This window comes from Hermetia illucens, chromosome 5, assembly GCF_905115235.1.
Source record: "Hermetia illucens chromosome 5, iHerIll2.2.curated.20191125, whole genome shotgun sequence".
Taxonomy (NCBI): Eukaryota; Metazoa; Arthropoda; class Insecta; order Diptera; family Stratiomyidae; genus Hermetia; species Hermetia illucens.
This window is the reverse complement of record NC_051853.1, coordinates 57,197,922-57,215,180: the sequence shown is the minus strand read 5'-3', so window position 1 is coordinate 57,215,180 and position 17,259 is coordinate 57,197,922. Positions and strand designations below refer to the sequence as shown.

Genomic DNA, 17,259 nt, shown 5'->3' with positions numbered 1-17,259 from the left:
TTTTAGTGACAATTAAGAAAGAGCCTTAACAACGAATAACGTACACGGCCGTAAGTAATTTTCGAAGTCCCCCTGGTTAACTTGCGAGCTTCTTAGAAATTTAATTTAATTAATTTAAAGAAAAAAATCATAATCATGTTGGCTTCAGGAAAATTATTGTCACTGCAAATTGCGAACGGAGACTGATGTAATCAAATATAAAATAACTTATCCTTCATTGATTCATATAATCAAATTATACTTCAAGTAATTAGCAATGATTAATTTCTTCATGTTGACGTGACGCCTTCCGAAGAAATTTCCAAAGCCATATTAATTTCACAATGGTACGCCGATCTAGTTACGTAAAAAGCAACAACTGAAATATGGATCAAAACTGATAGTGCTGCAAGCTAATTGAACCAAATGCAAAAAGCACCTTGCGAAAATTGCCAAGGTCGTGGTAATTTCTACCGTCTTTGCCGCGCACGGGTCTAACTCTTACCTTTTCGAGCAATGGTCGGAAAAATCCGTATGTTGTTCCGTATGAAGTAGCATAATAAAATGTATGAAGTCGTCAAATTTCAAGAGGCAGCATCTTATACACATGTTCATTATGACTAATACTTATCATACATTACCTCGTTAGAGGTGTAATTGAAATAAAATACTTTTCCACGTAAAAACAAGACGTGAAATGGTTGTCTTTTTTGCCTTGTTGTAGGTAATAGTGTTGTTTAAAAACTTTCCAACATAATTTTGCGGGGCTTCCGATTTTTTATTACCTTCAGATATCCAATAAGCTTTAAACGCGGAGCCGGTGTAAGCAAGGCTATATCGAATTCGAAGCAAAAAGTTTTGAAGAGGAAGAAAGTAACAACTTGAGAAGTGGATTAATTGAATGTATAATAAATATTGATGCATTTGTAACCATAAATAGTGATATTAATCGTCAATTTTTATTTTGTTGTTTGTCATTACTTTTTATCTTGGTGCATATCGTCACTTGTTATCTTTGAATTGCTTTTAAAAGTAGCAAACAAATATAACCTAAATAATGATTGCACTGAACATGGAAAAGGAGGAAAACGGTCATTTCAATTGAATGTCTATGAGATCTCATACCGTAAAACCAGATAGTACAAATGAATGAAAAGCATACATTTTTAGTTGTTTAATCGGAGAATTGCTTGAAATAAGGAAGAAAAATCGTTTTTAATTTGTTTCGAAAAATACTGAAGGCTTCCTCGTTTAAATGATAAAACATGAACTCTAAAAATATGGAAAATATCAAAGCTTGTACGCGACTCATACTCGGTCAATATGCGTATACTATTTTGCTTCTACTTTCCTCGGGATCAAGTTATATTACACAGAAACTCCCACCATATGGCATCAAGATCACAAAACACTCTCTAACATGAACCCCTTTAGGTTCATCCTAGAACAATATTTATATACGCCTTAATATGGAGCACCATACTGGAAAGTTTAGTAGAAATCCTACAAATATTAACAATTTATAATAGGTCAAGGTTGCCTGAACTGGGTCTATTCAATGCAATCAATGAATATCGAGCTATGTGCAAACGGAATCATGATGTACCTAAATATTTTTACATAAAAATTAACAAAATCTTTTACGTAAAGCGAAAAGCTTCTGCTTTTCCATTTGGTTTCGAATTTTAGTGATCGAAGTGACGTACAAGATGTAGGACACCTAAACTTAGCACTGGGCCAATAGAGATCAGGACCCTCTGCATGGAAACATCACTTTTTCATATTTGATTGTACCTCTGCATTGATGAAAAGTATTTATGGCCCAAGATTAAATGGAACTAGAATCAAAATCAGTATTTTGAAAAATTCAACAAAAAAAAAATTCAAAACATTTAAGGTTTCAGGCAGAATTGGTATTTGGTCAAACACGTCGTTAATCAGTCGAAATAATCGTGCATTGTTTGCAATTAGAAAACTCAATCGCGAAAATGTTTGCCAATAGGAGTTGTTGAAAAAGATACAAAACGCATAAATATGTACCATCTATGGCTAATTCATTAGCCAATTGCAACAACAATGTTTGGTTTTGGGGTCATGGAATCGTTTGTTTTTTACATTATGCAAAATTTCGATTGATTTGGCAAAATAAACGATTTTTTTCTCACCTTCCAGAGTATATTTTATTTTTTTATTGAAATTTTATTTTCGCTTTTTGGATGAATGTTGAAAAACACATGCGTTCTACAATAAATAATTAGGCGCGAGTGGCATTATTTTATTACTTCTGTTGTCAAAAGTCCTGAAATAAAGTCAAAGTAATTGCTTTTGCTTTTGTTTTTAATGTACTAAAATTTATAAAAGTAGTTCCTTTGTGTCCGATAGTTCTTTTTAAGTAAACCTATTAAACATGATGATAATTATAACACTAGCACTGAAGAAGGACACATGTTGTGGACCGAAATACGTGTCTGCAATCCTTAAATAAAATCTATAGTTAAATTATCTCCGTTTTTCTAGTAAATGTATTGAATTTTGCTTCTTTTCTTAGCGACAGTAAGACGTAACCCTGAGAAGAAAAGAATTTCTTCCTGCCCTTAAGTAAAGGAAAACACGTTCAAGGTGTACAACTATGTAATGCAGGATTTTAAAAAAAAATCACAGGTTCAGTTCGAACTAGTGAATTTTATTGAAACTACCTATGTGTCAACGCTGGCAGCACTGCTGCCCTCGGAGCAACATGGCCGAAGTGATTACAAGGTGGTATTTGCTGCTTTACATAAAATCTACATTTACCCATGTCGTGTTTTTGAATTTATACAAGGGAACAAGTGCCACCTTCTAGCCACTTTGGGTATGCTATTACCAGGGCAGAAGTGAAACAGCATCTGGTGAGTTACCTCGACCGTGGGCGAAATCGTAAGTCCGAGAATATGCTACATTTCACAAAAGTGAAAAGTTTGGTGTAAATCTTACTGATGCTACAAACAAGATTACCTACTTTTTGTTTAGAATCAGTTCACTATTTGTCCGCCTGTCTAAGGAGGTGAAACCCTTCAACAGACTCTGGCCTGGACACGTCGGAGTGTGGGACTTTTCCACTAAACCTATGACTATGGACAGCCTGCAAGTATGCCGCAGCCCCACTGAATTCGGCATCATTCTTGCTAGAGTCATACTCGTGGTGGACGCCGTTTAGCCTATATACCCTGCGTTCTCTAACCAAGCCTAGACAGCATCGAATGCTTCGCTTGAGTACAACTTAACATCTTCGAGACGCGTTGCGACCACAACCCGTGCTATATCGCCGGCTTAACATATCAACGTGGCTTGATCCGGAGAGCTTCGAACATATCCGGTGTACATTTTACGGCAAGCTTGAGGGCCGTATTCGGTATGCCGTCCAGACCTGGAGGTTCACTGCAGCCTAGTCGACTGCAGATCTCCAGTAACACGTCTCCGGTGACTGCTGGAATTTTCGTCACATGCTGAGTTTTTCAGATCAAACGTGAGATCCCCTTTCTGCGTTCTCCAGATTTTGATGACATTTCCGGCTAGATCATCTCCGTATTTACGGCCTTAGTCTATCCACCGTTTTTATTTTGCTCGGGTTTTGCTTCGCTAGCCGACATTCCCATTTTAGGCATATGTTTTTCTCCTTCTGAACTTCTAGTTCTGTGTGTTAAACTACTCGGAATGCCTTGCTTTTTGGAGTTACTTGAGGCATCTGCTCTTCTTCAGGTCTTCATTATTCCTTCTTCATTGTTTTTAACTAAAATTTTTCAACACGAATGAGAAGTCGAACTCCAGGCCCATAGAATATCTCTGCTTTTATCTTCTTGAAATTTAAGGTTGGGGAAGGAGGAATGATTTGTTGAAACCACTCGTTTCTCTTTTTTAAGCTTTGACACCTTGTTCAGGCAGGCTTCTGAAGAACTTAGTGGCCATTGGGACCCACTGCATAAACATTCCCAGTGTAAAATAGCCATAACAAATTCTGTTCAATTAGCGAAATATTTGTCTTTGAAAAATAACCCCATGAACGTTTATTCGCGATTCCTAAATTAAGATAATCTGGATGACAGGTGAAGTTCATTTTCTCCCAAAATCTAAAACCTGATAATTCCTCTGTTTTCCTTCATTGATCGAAACCCATGGCGTTAATTCCTGTCAATCACTTTCATTTTATCATCTGAACTGCAAGGCGAATAAAATAGAGTACGCAGTAGGTTATTGGAATATCAGGATATGTGATCATTTTTAAGATAACCTGCGTTTCCCCTCAAAAGCTGTGTTAGGTCGAAAGCTACTTCGCCGTGTAGTCGCTCGATCCATTTCCGAATATCCCATTTGATTCTGTGGGTCCAGTGGCCTTTTCTGACTCGTCCCACCTCTCCTGCCATTCATAGGCAGTTTCAGTTCATACCAGATGTACTCGACGAGCAGGAGTTTCTTCGGTGAAATACGCACATCGTAAAGACGTTATCCTTCTCTCGCCAGAATATCAATCGGAATCAGTGCTGCCATCACGCAGGCTGCTTCATCGAAAATTGTTCTGTAAGCGCATCATGTTCGGAGTGCACTTATGCAATACACAGGTCATACCAGTAGGAACGTTAAGCGTCAATACTCTCTTATACATAATAATCTATAAGAGTTATCCGAGAGCGGACCCTTGTGGGACTCTGACGTTCGATATGATTTCCTTCCGTCATCTAATTTGCAGCACAAAGACCTATGCCTAGAAATTAAGAAGGCGGCAACGGCGTGCTTGTCTAAGTAGATTAAATACTCAAATATTTTGTCCTATCTCCCGGAATTGAAGGCGTTCTTCACATCGAGTGTGATCATTGCATAGCATTTATTATCGTCAAGTGCAGCCTGTCAGGTTCAAGGTTAATTGCATCAGTCGTAGACCTCCCCTTTCGAAAACCATACTGATTCTCAGAGAGACCACCTTCCTTTTCGGTAATTGGAAGTAATTTGTTATAGATTACTCATTCGAATAGTTTGGCAGTAGTCTTTAGAATGCATATTGGCCTTTAGGATGAAGTTTCACTCAAAGATTTTTTTGCCCTGGAATTAGTATTAGTTTCTTCTTCTTCCATTGTTAAGCAAACGCTCCTTCTTTAAGACATGTGGTAAATGCTTTTTTGGGAATGCTATCTAAGTGTCCGGATAGCTGAGTGGTTAGAGCACAAGGCTGTTGTACGGAAGGTCTCGGTTCAAATCTCGCTGGCGGCAGTGGGATTTGTATCGTGATTTGACGTCGGATACCAGTCGACTCAGCTATACTCATTCATAGCTGAGTCAAATCAGGGTAATAATCTCGGGCGAGCGTGATGCTCACCACATTGCCTCTTACAGTGTTCTGTAGTGTACCGTGTGTGCTCTAACACACTTCAATTATTATTATTATTGTTATCTAAGTCAGGCGGTTTATTTCCAACTATTTTTTTTTGCAGCTTTTGCAGCTCCTCACTTACTAAGGGAACTTCGTTGGTGGCTATCTCGTCATTCTGCCTGTCACATGAATCTTTTATAGAAACGGTTGTACCGATTGACAACAAATTTGGTGGGAAGGTGGGAAATATGAGCGCTGGTGCATACAGTGTTACACGTGGTGTTGTGTGTGTTCTACATGGAATTTAAGGGGGTGTTTCCAAACATGTAAAAGCGGAGTGTACATTTTTTTTCAACGAATATAGTCATTTGGGGTTTCAAATGAAAGGTCTCGATTAGAACTTTTTAAAGCTGATCTCAGTTCTGACATTTAATGCACAAGCAGGGATGGCGGGGGCTAAAAAGTGGTTATTTTGTTCATGGACCCATTCTTAGAACCTACCCAGTAGACAAACCTGAAGAAAAACACGTAATTGTCACTACCCGGTGACTAGACTCCAAAATACCATCCATCTGTTGAAATAAAGTTAATAATAGTATGTTACTTTCGAGTTCGGAAACTACGTTATTCACCAAAATATCACGAAATAATATATTTCATCCTTTGAATGGCTAGCTTTGAAACTAATTAATTGTTGACTGCTTTCATGTTCATTTAATACTGAAGAAGAAGTTGGCACTTGCTGTTGATTCTTTGCCTTTATTGAATTGAATATTGGAGGGACATATCGTTCATCATCGCGAAATTTAGGCACATTGACATAAGCAAGGTTCATTCTTAAAAAGTTATCCCGTAAATCGAATGGGTGGATAAGGCAAGAGTCTAGTTCGATAGCATTGAATCATAAGCACCCTACAATTTGTTTCCAAGTTTTGAAAGGATTATTACCTGTTGTGTTGATATTGTTTTAATATAATAGATTTCAATAATGCATTCATGTTAAATTATTCAACTAGTTTGAAAACAATAAACCCCAATAATTGGTACTGATTTTTTATAATAGGTTTGTGTAGCACTGCGCGTTTGAAGTGAGCTGAAATATGATAATTTCAAAATTAGAATTGCTTGTAGCATATACATACAATATATGTATATATAATATTTACAATTCAATTGAGTTTCTACTTTTGTGCACAATCGTAGATATAAATTCTATATGAACATATATTCCATTGAACTATAAATCGAATCTCATTTGTGAGGTGGTTATTTACTCTACATTTTGCTACGAGTTAAACATTCTATAATACTTCAAGTGGCAGTACAGTACCTGTACCGTACTCACTTCTTGGTTATATATATGTATGTATATCCGCATGGATATCTACAAAAAAGTGTAATTCTGTACTGATATCATGACCACTTAAAGCAGTATTGTCTTTTTGCTCTAATTGGGACTAACCATACTTCAGTATGCTTAATCTTGGAGAAAAAGTACAATTCAAACTCGATTGAAAGATTGGCAGTTGCTTAAGTGGAGTTAAGTCCGGTTTTGGTTTCTTTAATGCAGCTTGGGTTCTTGGGTATTCGCATTATTTGCTATGCCGTTTGGATTATGTTAACCAGACTAGAAAACAAACATTTTATTTCCACCAAAAATACATACATATATGGAATTTGACGTGGAGTATGCTATTTTTCTAAAAAGCTGGTATTTCCTACAGTATCAATTTAATTAGCTGGGTATAATTGTATGAGAATGAAGAGGTTTTTTTAAATATTTGAACCATTTTCTTTGTTTTTCTGCTGGCAACAAGAATGCTTTAGTAATTATAATTATTTTGTTAGAATCAAATAGCATATATCTGCGTACATATTTTTTTTGCTGAATTTTTGTCCGCTTTGGAGTGTCTGCGTGAAGCAAATTATTTGAAAATAACAACTTCAATCTGTTGTAACTTTGCTAATAAAAGCAGGATTTCCATAAAATTTTCCAGTACCATGCAATTATGGGTTATGTCGGTGCAAAATTTTGTTTCTTTGGATGGGGTCTCCTGTAAATTTCTGAAATTTAGTAGTATACTATTATTAACTTTGTTGAAGAAAATATCGAGATGGTAGGTATTTTGAGTCCCAGATGTTATGCATAAGCCACATTTTTAGATTTTTGGGTTTAACAGCTTCTGAGGATAGGTCCTTCATTTATGGATGTGTATATTGGCAGATAAATAATTCACACCCATCCTTTGCAATTATTTGAGGACCTCTTAATCTGTCCGTGGAAGTTTCAATATTACCACCGAGCAAAATATGTCCCCTCCGTTGTCGAGATAGAAATTAGCTGGTCTGGAGGAGGAGTGTAGGCTTCTTGGGAAAACCAGTAGAAAAGTGAAGTGCATTTCGTCCAATCGGCAACAATGGCGCGTAGGCGTGGCGGACACGCTGCACCCCATTTAGAGGATATTGGCCACCGTATAACTTGAAAGAAATTTTAACAGTAAGTTTAACCTAAGGTTATACGTCTACAACTTCAATTAATAATATTTGATACATTTTGTCTGTAGAGAACCACTCTACCTTCTGAACCAAAAAACAATTACCACTACCATAGGGAATGAGAATTTGGTGGAATTCGGAAATTTTTCTTGCTGGTTTGACATTCCCGAAAAAGTTTTCTCCCAGATACTCGGATACTAACGGAGAGAGTTTAGTTGAGCTTGCGCAGCCATGGTTGTTTTTGATTACCCCGGTCCAGTAGTGATTGTTCTGCTTTTCGATGAGGCGCAGTTTCTTCATTTGACAGGGAGAGATGTGGGTCCAGGAGATGAAACCGAATGTGACTAGAGTGATAAATAAACAAACTATTTAAAAGATGTTAACCGTTGATGGAATGGGACGGTTGAAGCTGAGAATGGAATCTTAAGAACCGTTTATTCGGTTTGTTGTTGATATAAGTGATGTTGGATAGGTTTGAGTTTATATTGGCACCAAAATAGATAACCTGGTTCATTGTGGGGATGAGAAAAGATTGAATTTTTAAGGATACTTTTTTGATATCACTAACCGTTTTTGGTGTCATTTTTCCTCTAAGGGCGATTGTTTGGGATTTTTACGAGAAGGGATCAGTTAGTGAGATATCAGTGGGATCGCCTAAATATGAAGTCAGACGATGTGTAAAGCATACCATACCCGTTGTTGTAGTGTAAACAATGAGGCCGTCGGAATATTACTACTGAAAATTAAGAACAGGGTTGCAAAGACGACGGAGACTTCTAGGATTTTGGAGGGGGAAGGCCTTCTAGAATATTAAGAATTAGTTGCTAAGATGTAGATGAAGCTGAAGATTTTTGTTTAGCTTGTAGACCACTCCATATTGCTATAAGAAGCTGAGTACTTTTCTTATGTTAGGAAGACAGACTATTAATTGATCCAATCAAGATATCGGTTTTCAGGAGTAAGAGAGCATACTCAATTAAGTGACCTATACGGTTGGCGAAATGGAAGTTGGGATAATATTCCTGCTGTTGTCGTGCTAACATATCATTGATATGATAGCTGCGCTATAATTTTTTTTTCGTAGATTGGGAAAATGGCTAGAATCTGGCTACTCAAAAGGAAAGGATTTTCCTTCCTGTTGGAAATTAGTGTAAACTGAATACATTTCCAGCTCTAGGGAAAGAAGGCATTCAGCAATTAATCAAGAATTATCGACGGAATTTTTTCAAACGAAGTCAACTTTTTGTATTTGCTCATTTTAAGGAACATCAAAACAGTTTTGGGCTTGATGAAATCAGTTTGCGGGATTTGTCCCATGAGTTTGTTCGAAAGGCAGTGATGCTGGAACAATCCAGTCTGGTTGGCTGCTGGGATATAGAGGAGTGCGTTTTGAAGGGTGCTAACAGATGCATTGTTCTCAGCTTCAAAGTAATGGTCACGCAAGTGCAATTTACTTCTTCAACAAGGAATGTGTTTTGTGAAAGCTTCAAGGAGTCATGGGAATATTTGTTTTAGCTCCAAGAATATGCTTGAGTTAAGTAAATGCCATGTTTCCTTTCCAATCGAGTCATTAACAAAATTTCGCAACAAAACCACAAATTCAAAACATCCACAAAAAAATGTTTTTCTTTCCCCAGATCTTAAGGAGGCTTGGCTCTTAAAATTGTAAAGTGAGTTAGAAGGAGGGGGAAAGGATCTTCATATTAAGGAGTGTTTTTCTCTTCATTAAAAAAAGTGATTGAAATAAGTGAACAAAAGAAAAAACTTAGGGACTATTAAAGGAGGAAAATGGAAAAAAAGGGTATTTAAAAAAAATTTCTTTTTTAAATAGTGTATATTACTAAGCATCATTTTCGGAATACTATTTAAAATTTTCGTAAGAAATTAATTCTCAATATTTTATGATATGTGGTAAGGGTTAGGCCGGGTCACCTCAAAAGTTCCCATCCGGTAGTCAGGATAACGCATGATTGCTCCATTCGCTGAAAAGATTTCTTTAATACATAAGTTTGTTTTGGATTTGAACAAAGGTAGGTAGGTAGGTATCAGTGGTCGCCCCGAGGAGCCCAATTAACGCTGTGGTGCGCTGTTTTAATGCCATAAACTCCTAAGATGGTGATTGCTGTTATGAGAGCAGGGAGGCAAAGTCCAGTCAGCTCGGGTCTTCAGAGCCAGCCCGTAACATTCAGGAAGGAAAGCAGCTCTCCCACTCTGCGGCTAGAGATCTCTAGCTTGACTCTGGCTAGAGCTAGGCAATCGCAGAGGAAGTGTATGAGGGGTCCTCTCCTTCTCTGCAGCTTCGACAATGCAAATTGTAGAGTATGCCGAGTCTGGCGGCATGGTGCATACGGCCGTAATCTTGAGTGCATTTGCACGCGTCTGGCACAGGAGCTCTCGTGATCGGGCTATGCTATAAGCGGGCCAAATCCTTCTTGACTTGGTACAGCTGGTAAACCTTCATCATCTTAGGCCCGCGGCTGATAAATAGTGCGAGTAGGCTCTTTGACAGTCGCCAGCGAGCACCGATTGTACCTGCCGAAAGGGTGCCAAGTTCAGAGCCGTGCGTGGACCACTCATTCCCCTCTATGTTCCAATGCCCCAGAACCCAAAGAAGGGTGACTTTCAGTGTGTGCCCAGACTGTTCAGCGCGTCTATGCTCGCTGAGAACAAGGCCTTGATGGCCGCTTAGCTATCGGTCAGAATTGCTATGCCACACTTCGGGCTCGGATCACGCTCCAGCCATCGACAGACTTCCGCGTATGCCTTGCATTGGGGTTGCAGCCTATCAACAGGTTGGCTTTCTTGTTGCTATGGTGTTCGCCAGATGTTGTAGTTCTTCTAGCGGAGTTGATTGGTCGTGAGCCATGTAAGCCAAGGAAATATACACATTCTCTGTCCCCCCTTGTTCTAGCTTGACCACGACTAGGTCGCTGGAACTCAGACCTGGGGACTGCAAAGCGTACAAACTCTTCCTCGCGAGGATACATGCTTAAGGTCTGTCCTGGTCAGCGTCTCCTCTGCTCTGGAATAAATTAAAATATTTGCTTTGGAGCCCTTTGCTCGACCCAGGAGTCCTGTATTACTGCAATGTCGATGTCTTCCTCTAGGAGGAAGACAAGTAGATTAGCCGAGGCGCACTTCGAGTGGTGCAGATTTATCAGCGTTGCCCTCAGCATAATCTGCTTACGTGGGGTGTTCGTCAGTCCCCGTCCCCTCCAACAGCTCGTTGGCGGCGCTGATTGGATTCAGGTCATCGATCTTAGCGACGCACGAACCGGGAAAATCCCTGGAGAATTGGTCCTCCCAAGCTATAGCGTGGAATCCACGGACTACCTGAGAGGAATCAAAGCAGGGGATGAATCTGTGTGTGTTTGCCTTCGGTGTCCAGGAGATGCTCAATAACCATCTCCGACAGCCTGGCCTCAACACTGGTCCACACCTCCGGCGCTAGTTTGCCGCTCGCGGAATTACCATCCGCCAGCGCGACACGTAAGTGGCTTCTGGCGACGTCGCTGTAGGGTTTCGCATTTTGTGGCTCGTCGGCTGTTGCTGCGTACTTTTCTTCAGATATTGCTTAGAGTCTGAGAACTTGCCCAATCTTCTTCGCTTGTGATCTTGCTCGACCTCGTCTTGAGATTGATTGCGTTTCGGAGCGATGGACTGCACCTTCTGCTCGTCTGTCAGGCGTTTGCTGTTGTATTCCTCAACAATCGCCTGGTATTTAGCGAGGTCTTTTGCATCCCGTTCGTCGGCAGTACCGGCCTTCTTATTCTTAGCAATCTTGCTGAGAATATGCATGGTACTGGCTCTTGAGCGGGATACCAGTGGCTATTCGCTTCTTAGTTGGTTTTCGGTGACCGACGTTCTTGCCGGTCTTTACTTTTGAGGGATTCCCCGACGTCGAGGGTTTCGGGTTAGGAGTGATATGTCTGATACTCGGTACACCCGGTTTGACGGCAGTGAATTCCAGGTTGGGAACCACAAGTCTGTCTGCCGCCTCACTCCAAGAGGTCCCTATGGTTAATTTCAGCACAGCGGTGCTTCAGCTGGCATCGAGTGTACTCCTCTCGGCGGCTACTGTCTCCTGGCTGGATGCCAGCAGCTCGTCTTCCGATCATGTGTCTTTCATTACCACTTCTTCTTCTTTTGTCGGTTTATTTATTTTTAAAATTGAGTCTTGGCCCCACCAGTTGTCCCGGAAGAATATCCACCCTGGCTAGCCCGGCGACCAGAGTAAGTGTCTTATTTGAAACCGAAGGTGCCCAAAGTATTCAGAGTTCGTATACTAAAAACCAAGCGCCTCATTGGCCACGCAGCCCTCGGCGTATGCCTTTCCACCATGGCTTGGCGTCCTATTAGCACCTTCTCCAATGCAAGGAGGACGATTCCCGGGCTGTTGCTTCAGCTCATCCCCCACCAGATCTACTTGCCTCTAACATATGACCAGCAGACAAGCAAATACTCGTCAATTGGATGAGCCTGCCCCCAGCCCGGCCTTACGCACTCTTGGCCCGTCCGAAGACGGTTGCAGCGGTTAAGACGAGAAGGTTTAACCTGAAGCATAACCAGACTAGGCCGCCTTGAACAAAGGAATTAATAAAATATTCATTTTTGAATTTTTGGTAAAGTTGGGGACAAAAACTTTTTCCAAAAAATGCTCTTTTTAGTTAAAAAAAAAAGAAATTGTAGTTGGAAAAAATAAGTCCTTCTTGTAGAATCGAATATTCTGTATGTAAGATAAGTGTGCAAAGTTTAAGCGAAATCGGTCAATGGGTATTCGAGAAATGTTGACAATGATCCATAAATAAACTGCTGAAACCATTTATTGTTTAAAAATTACATAAAATAGTCGATTCTGACTCAATGAAACAACTCGCCTGCAGTCGCTGCATGCTCCAAAGCATCCTTTTACTTCATCCAATGACAAATTCTCTAATGCTTGAGTAGCGCTTCAGGTTTTGCATCCTGTTTTTCGTATGCGATTTTCATCTTCTTAATAACGGTCAAGGAAAATCAATTCTTTGTAACTGGAAAGGTTTTACCCCTAACGACGTCAAATTTTCTGACAATATTCCATACAACAAAAAATTTTTTAAATCGATTTTCCTACCCTTTTCCCTTAAAATGCATATTGCAAATAAGAAAAGAGAACACAATAAAATATAGTAATAGAGAAAGAAGGAAATATGAAATAAATACTTAAAATAGGAAAAAATAAAGAATAAACGAAAATGAAATTATAAATATTCAAAATTCAAAAATAAATAGAAATGATATAATAAAAGGAAGCGAAATAATGAGTTGACAAAAGTTTGGATCTGTGGAATCTCCCACCCCTTAGAGCTCTAAAAGAAATCACATATGATTTGCAAAAGTGTTTCCACATTTTCAAGAGCACACAGAAATAAAGTAAATAAAAGACTTATTTGTAGCGTGACACAGAGCATCAAATACTAAAGGGGAGGTGAGTTTCCCAGATCCGTTCGAGTGTATGATCAACACCGAACGGGCTATTATAGTTTCTCTGAAAAATCCACTAATGCGGTTGGCGTGCCCAATTCTTCTAGATTAATAAGATTTTGGTCTAACAAACGAATCGGCTCATAATCTAAATCGTTGATAATCGAGTCGACCTTCCTATCTCGTGAATTATGTCTTACATAGCCACACAACGTTTCGGTGAACAATCTATAATAATTTTTTAACTGTTTTGTTGACCTTAGGCCTCCGGGATTCAGTTTAAAGCTTATCATAAATTAAAATGTCTCGACGAATAAGAAATGATAGTTTTGAAATGTCCTTGTTTATAAAAATTGTTAAGGTATTCGCAGTTGCAAAAGTTTACGATGTGACCATCCGTTGAATAGCATTCAACGGTCTTATCTGAAAATCTTTGTGGCTCAGACAAAAGAAGTCTCTCAAAGACAATATATTTTCCGTTCCATTGACTTCGCATTTTTTTCTTGTGTAAACATTTATAAAAACAGTATCAAATTTAAGAAAGAAGTTTATGTTTATATGAATGTCGATATTATTGTTCATTCACCCATGGGATCTTCTCTTATTATTGGCACCTCTTGAGAAGCATGCGAATGATAAATACCTATCAGCTTAGTTATCTATTAATGAATTATAAATCTTCTTTGAAAACATATTTTCTTTTAAATAAAATTAACAAATATCTTTTGAAATTTTCAGATTTAAAATGATATGGTTCATTCTTTTCTACGGCCTGATACTTATCAGCACCTCATTTCAAGCGGGCGGTGATGGACCACAATTAGGATTAATCAAACAATGGAACTTAATTAACTATAACTTTGAATGGGATGCGCCAGTCAACGATAAAAACTTTTTTAATGATGAAAATATTGTTGCAACTGGCTTAGCTCTGTCCCCTGATCGCATTTTTGTAGCAACACCACGTCTTTTCTCTGGTGTTCCGGCCACTGTCAGTACAGTACAACGCGACCAGTTCGGTGACTCACCTGTGTTGCAGGTAAGATAGATGTATGATATTATTACACAAAGTACATGAATTGTAATTTGGCACTGCATATGGGGGACTCAATACAGTTTGTATAAAAAAATACTAAAATAAATTTTGTAGAATTCTGACTCTTAAATTAGAAAAAAACCTTTCCATGATATTGAAACTGAAAATCATTACTTTTTTACTTCATTAACGATACCTTATTATGTCGCGTCTGAATGCAGAATTGGCTGGCGCAATGGTGAAGGAAATATAAAATAAATATCAAAAGTTGAGACGTACCAATTATTCCTCTAATTAAATTGCTGTGCGACCATATTTACATTCGAAAGTACAAATTAAATGGAAATAATGTGAAATATATTCAATATATTTCTCTCATACATTTATGTTTTACCCACTGTGAACAATGGTTGACAGTGTAGTGAGTATAATTATTTTGTGAAATTTAGATCCCATATATTAGTGCTGAATTAACTTTAAAATATGTTAATCCTTTGACCTACACTGTATTTCCTGTGCAATTTTCGTCGTTCTGATAAAATCAAATGGAGCAATTGTGCAAACCATGAGAATTAATTTTCCTGGAATACAATTGTAAGCAGATTTCACGATTTTCGGTGTGTGATGTGTGATTTATTCATATTATCATAATAATATGAAATTGCTTTGCGCATTTTCTCACCACAAATTATTGATACATATGTTTTCATATGTTGCTCTCATATTAACTCAAAATTAATTGGCTAACTAATTATGAACTCAACCTGTTCGTAGGCTTACCCGGATTGGTCTTTCCACACCACAAGCTTGGGAAACTATAATTGCAGCGAACTTGGGTTAGTGTCCGTCTATCGCCTTCGCATTGACTCTTGTAATCGGCTTTGGGCTCTGGATGCTGGCGTTTCACGGTCATTGGAAGATTATGAAATTACATGCCCACCGAAAATCTTAATTTTTGATCTTGCAACAAATCAAGTTGTCAGACGGTAAGTTGCTAAATTGTTTGAATTTTTCAGATGCATTTCGTGCATTTTGGGAAAGGAAGTGGTTTCATTTTACTTTTTCTGTTTTCAGTATTGATTTCCCACGTGAAGTCCGACGAGGGGAAACTCTTTTTACCAATTTAATCGTTGATGAAACCACATCAAAACCAGAAAACAACTGCGATGATGTTTTTGTTTATATAAGCGACACTGTGGAACCAGGTATGTTTTGCGCTCGTTTAAATTATTTTCCATTTCTGTGACGGTTTGTGTGGTTTTGATTTAATTACAATGAGACCTCTCGATGTCTCTTGAAATAAAATGTCTTTAAATTGGTATTAAAAAATAGCTTTAATCTGAAATTACCATTGTTCGAAATGATTGACGTAGAAAATTGTTAAATGAATCTAAACTACTTGAAATTTTTGTTACCAATTGTTTTTGTTTATAAACACATAAACCTTGTCTACCGGAGAATTCGAACGAAAACTCCAGAAATGAATGGAGAAAGCATGGAGAAGATAAGCACTTTGATCAAATTAGTTGGAACCGAGAACCCTGTTTAGTTCAAATTATACCACACGCTTGCACTTGCATGTTGGTGTAATTTTCCATAAAATCATATCAATGCTCAATCAAGAAAAGCAGTTAAAAGAACGATTTATTAAATGCACCAAGGAAAGTGCAAGGCATTAATATCTAGTGAAAGAATGCATCACTTGAAACGTTCGATGCACCTCAGCCAAACTATCAATCAAGCTAGTGTTATTTTGCACGCAGATGCAGGTTAATGGCTCATTCGTCACAAATGCACTTACACGTTTATTTTTTTTATTTTTAAATACCTGCAAGCTTAGTTAGTTTTATCTGCTATTGTCATCTACCGCTTAAAGGTTTAGCCAACAGTTGGTTCAGCTGCCTTGATGGAAGGAAACTTGCACGTAACTATTCATTACAGGGAAAATATACTCGTACATGAATATACAAATATATAACGTATATTCAATCTTCGGTGACTTAACGGCATAGATACATACGTGTCATACGAATAAATGGGTAAACATTTTTTCATTAGCCTTTCGATTTTACTATGTAGTTGAAAGGTTTGGGGAATAGCGCCAAATAAACACCTAATGTAGATTGCTGCACGACTTGTTTCCGGATTACACAATTCCAGAATTTAAATAATGTAACGGTCTAATTTTATTGTTGAAGGGTTTTTGAATAGTCCGGGAGTTATATCTGTTTTTTTTTTCACTCCTGCTAAAAATGTTTGAAGAACAAAGCCTTGTTAAATTAGATTACTATCTATCTGCTGTGACACGCGTCTTACTCGAAAATACGCAACCACGAACATGTACGAATGTTGCTACAAAACAAGTCGGGAAACTGGAAGCTGGACGCTTCAGGTATGAAAGGTTTTGTTTGCTTCTTCTGTAAGTATATTTCAGTGTAGAACTATCCTATTTTTGTACGTAGCCTGTTATGTATTAGCATGTTAGAATTAGTACTTCTTGTTGTAAATTTGTATTTATATATTATATTATATTTTATACTAGTACTAGTAGTACTAGTACTAGTAGTACTAGTACTAGTAGTACTAGTACTAGTAGTACTAGTACTAGTACTAGTACTAGTTCTATAACTCTGGGATAAGCGTAAGGGGGGTTTTACTCAATTTTCCCAAAAATATTGTAGTAGACTATTATTAACTCAATTTGAACAAATATCGATATGGAGAGTATTTTGAGGCCTGGGCACCATATAGAGGCAGCATCATGATTTTTTTCAGATTTTTTGGTTTAGTAGTTTCTGAGAATAGGTCCGCTAAAGAAATCATTCCTTTCCGCCCCCCTCCTCCCGGCTTCGAAAAGTACTAATCGATACCTTTCATTTGATAAAATAAAAATAAAAATGTTTGCACCCCCCCTTTTACATGTATGGGGACCCCCCCTAAATTCAAC

The 17,259-nt window shown here is 38.2% G+C and overlaps 1 protein-coding gene across 3 annotated transcripts in view; it reads left to right on the top strand.

Moving 5' to 3' along the window:
* The window catches only part of LOC119657494 (major royal jelly protein 1), a 67,905-nt gene that overhangs the window by 42,699 nt on the left and 7,947 nt on the right, over positions 1 to 17,259 (top strand). For all 3 annotated transcript variants that reach the window (XM_038064423.1, XM_038064422.1, XM_038064424.1), the window contains 3 exons: positions 14,015 to 14,315; positions 15,087 to 15,298; positions 15,387 to 15,517. In XM_038064423.1, coding sequence (XP_037920351.1) covers positions 14,022 to 14,315; positions 15,087 to 15,298; positions 15,387 to 15,517 — 637 coding nt within the window. In that variant the 5' untranslated portion in view covers positions 14,015 to 14,021. The remainder of the gene's footprint in view (positions 1 to 14,014; positions 14,316 to 15,086; positions 15,299 to 15,386; positions 15,518 to 17,259) is intronic.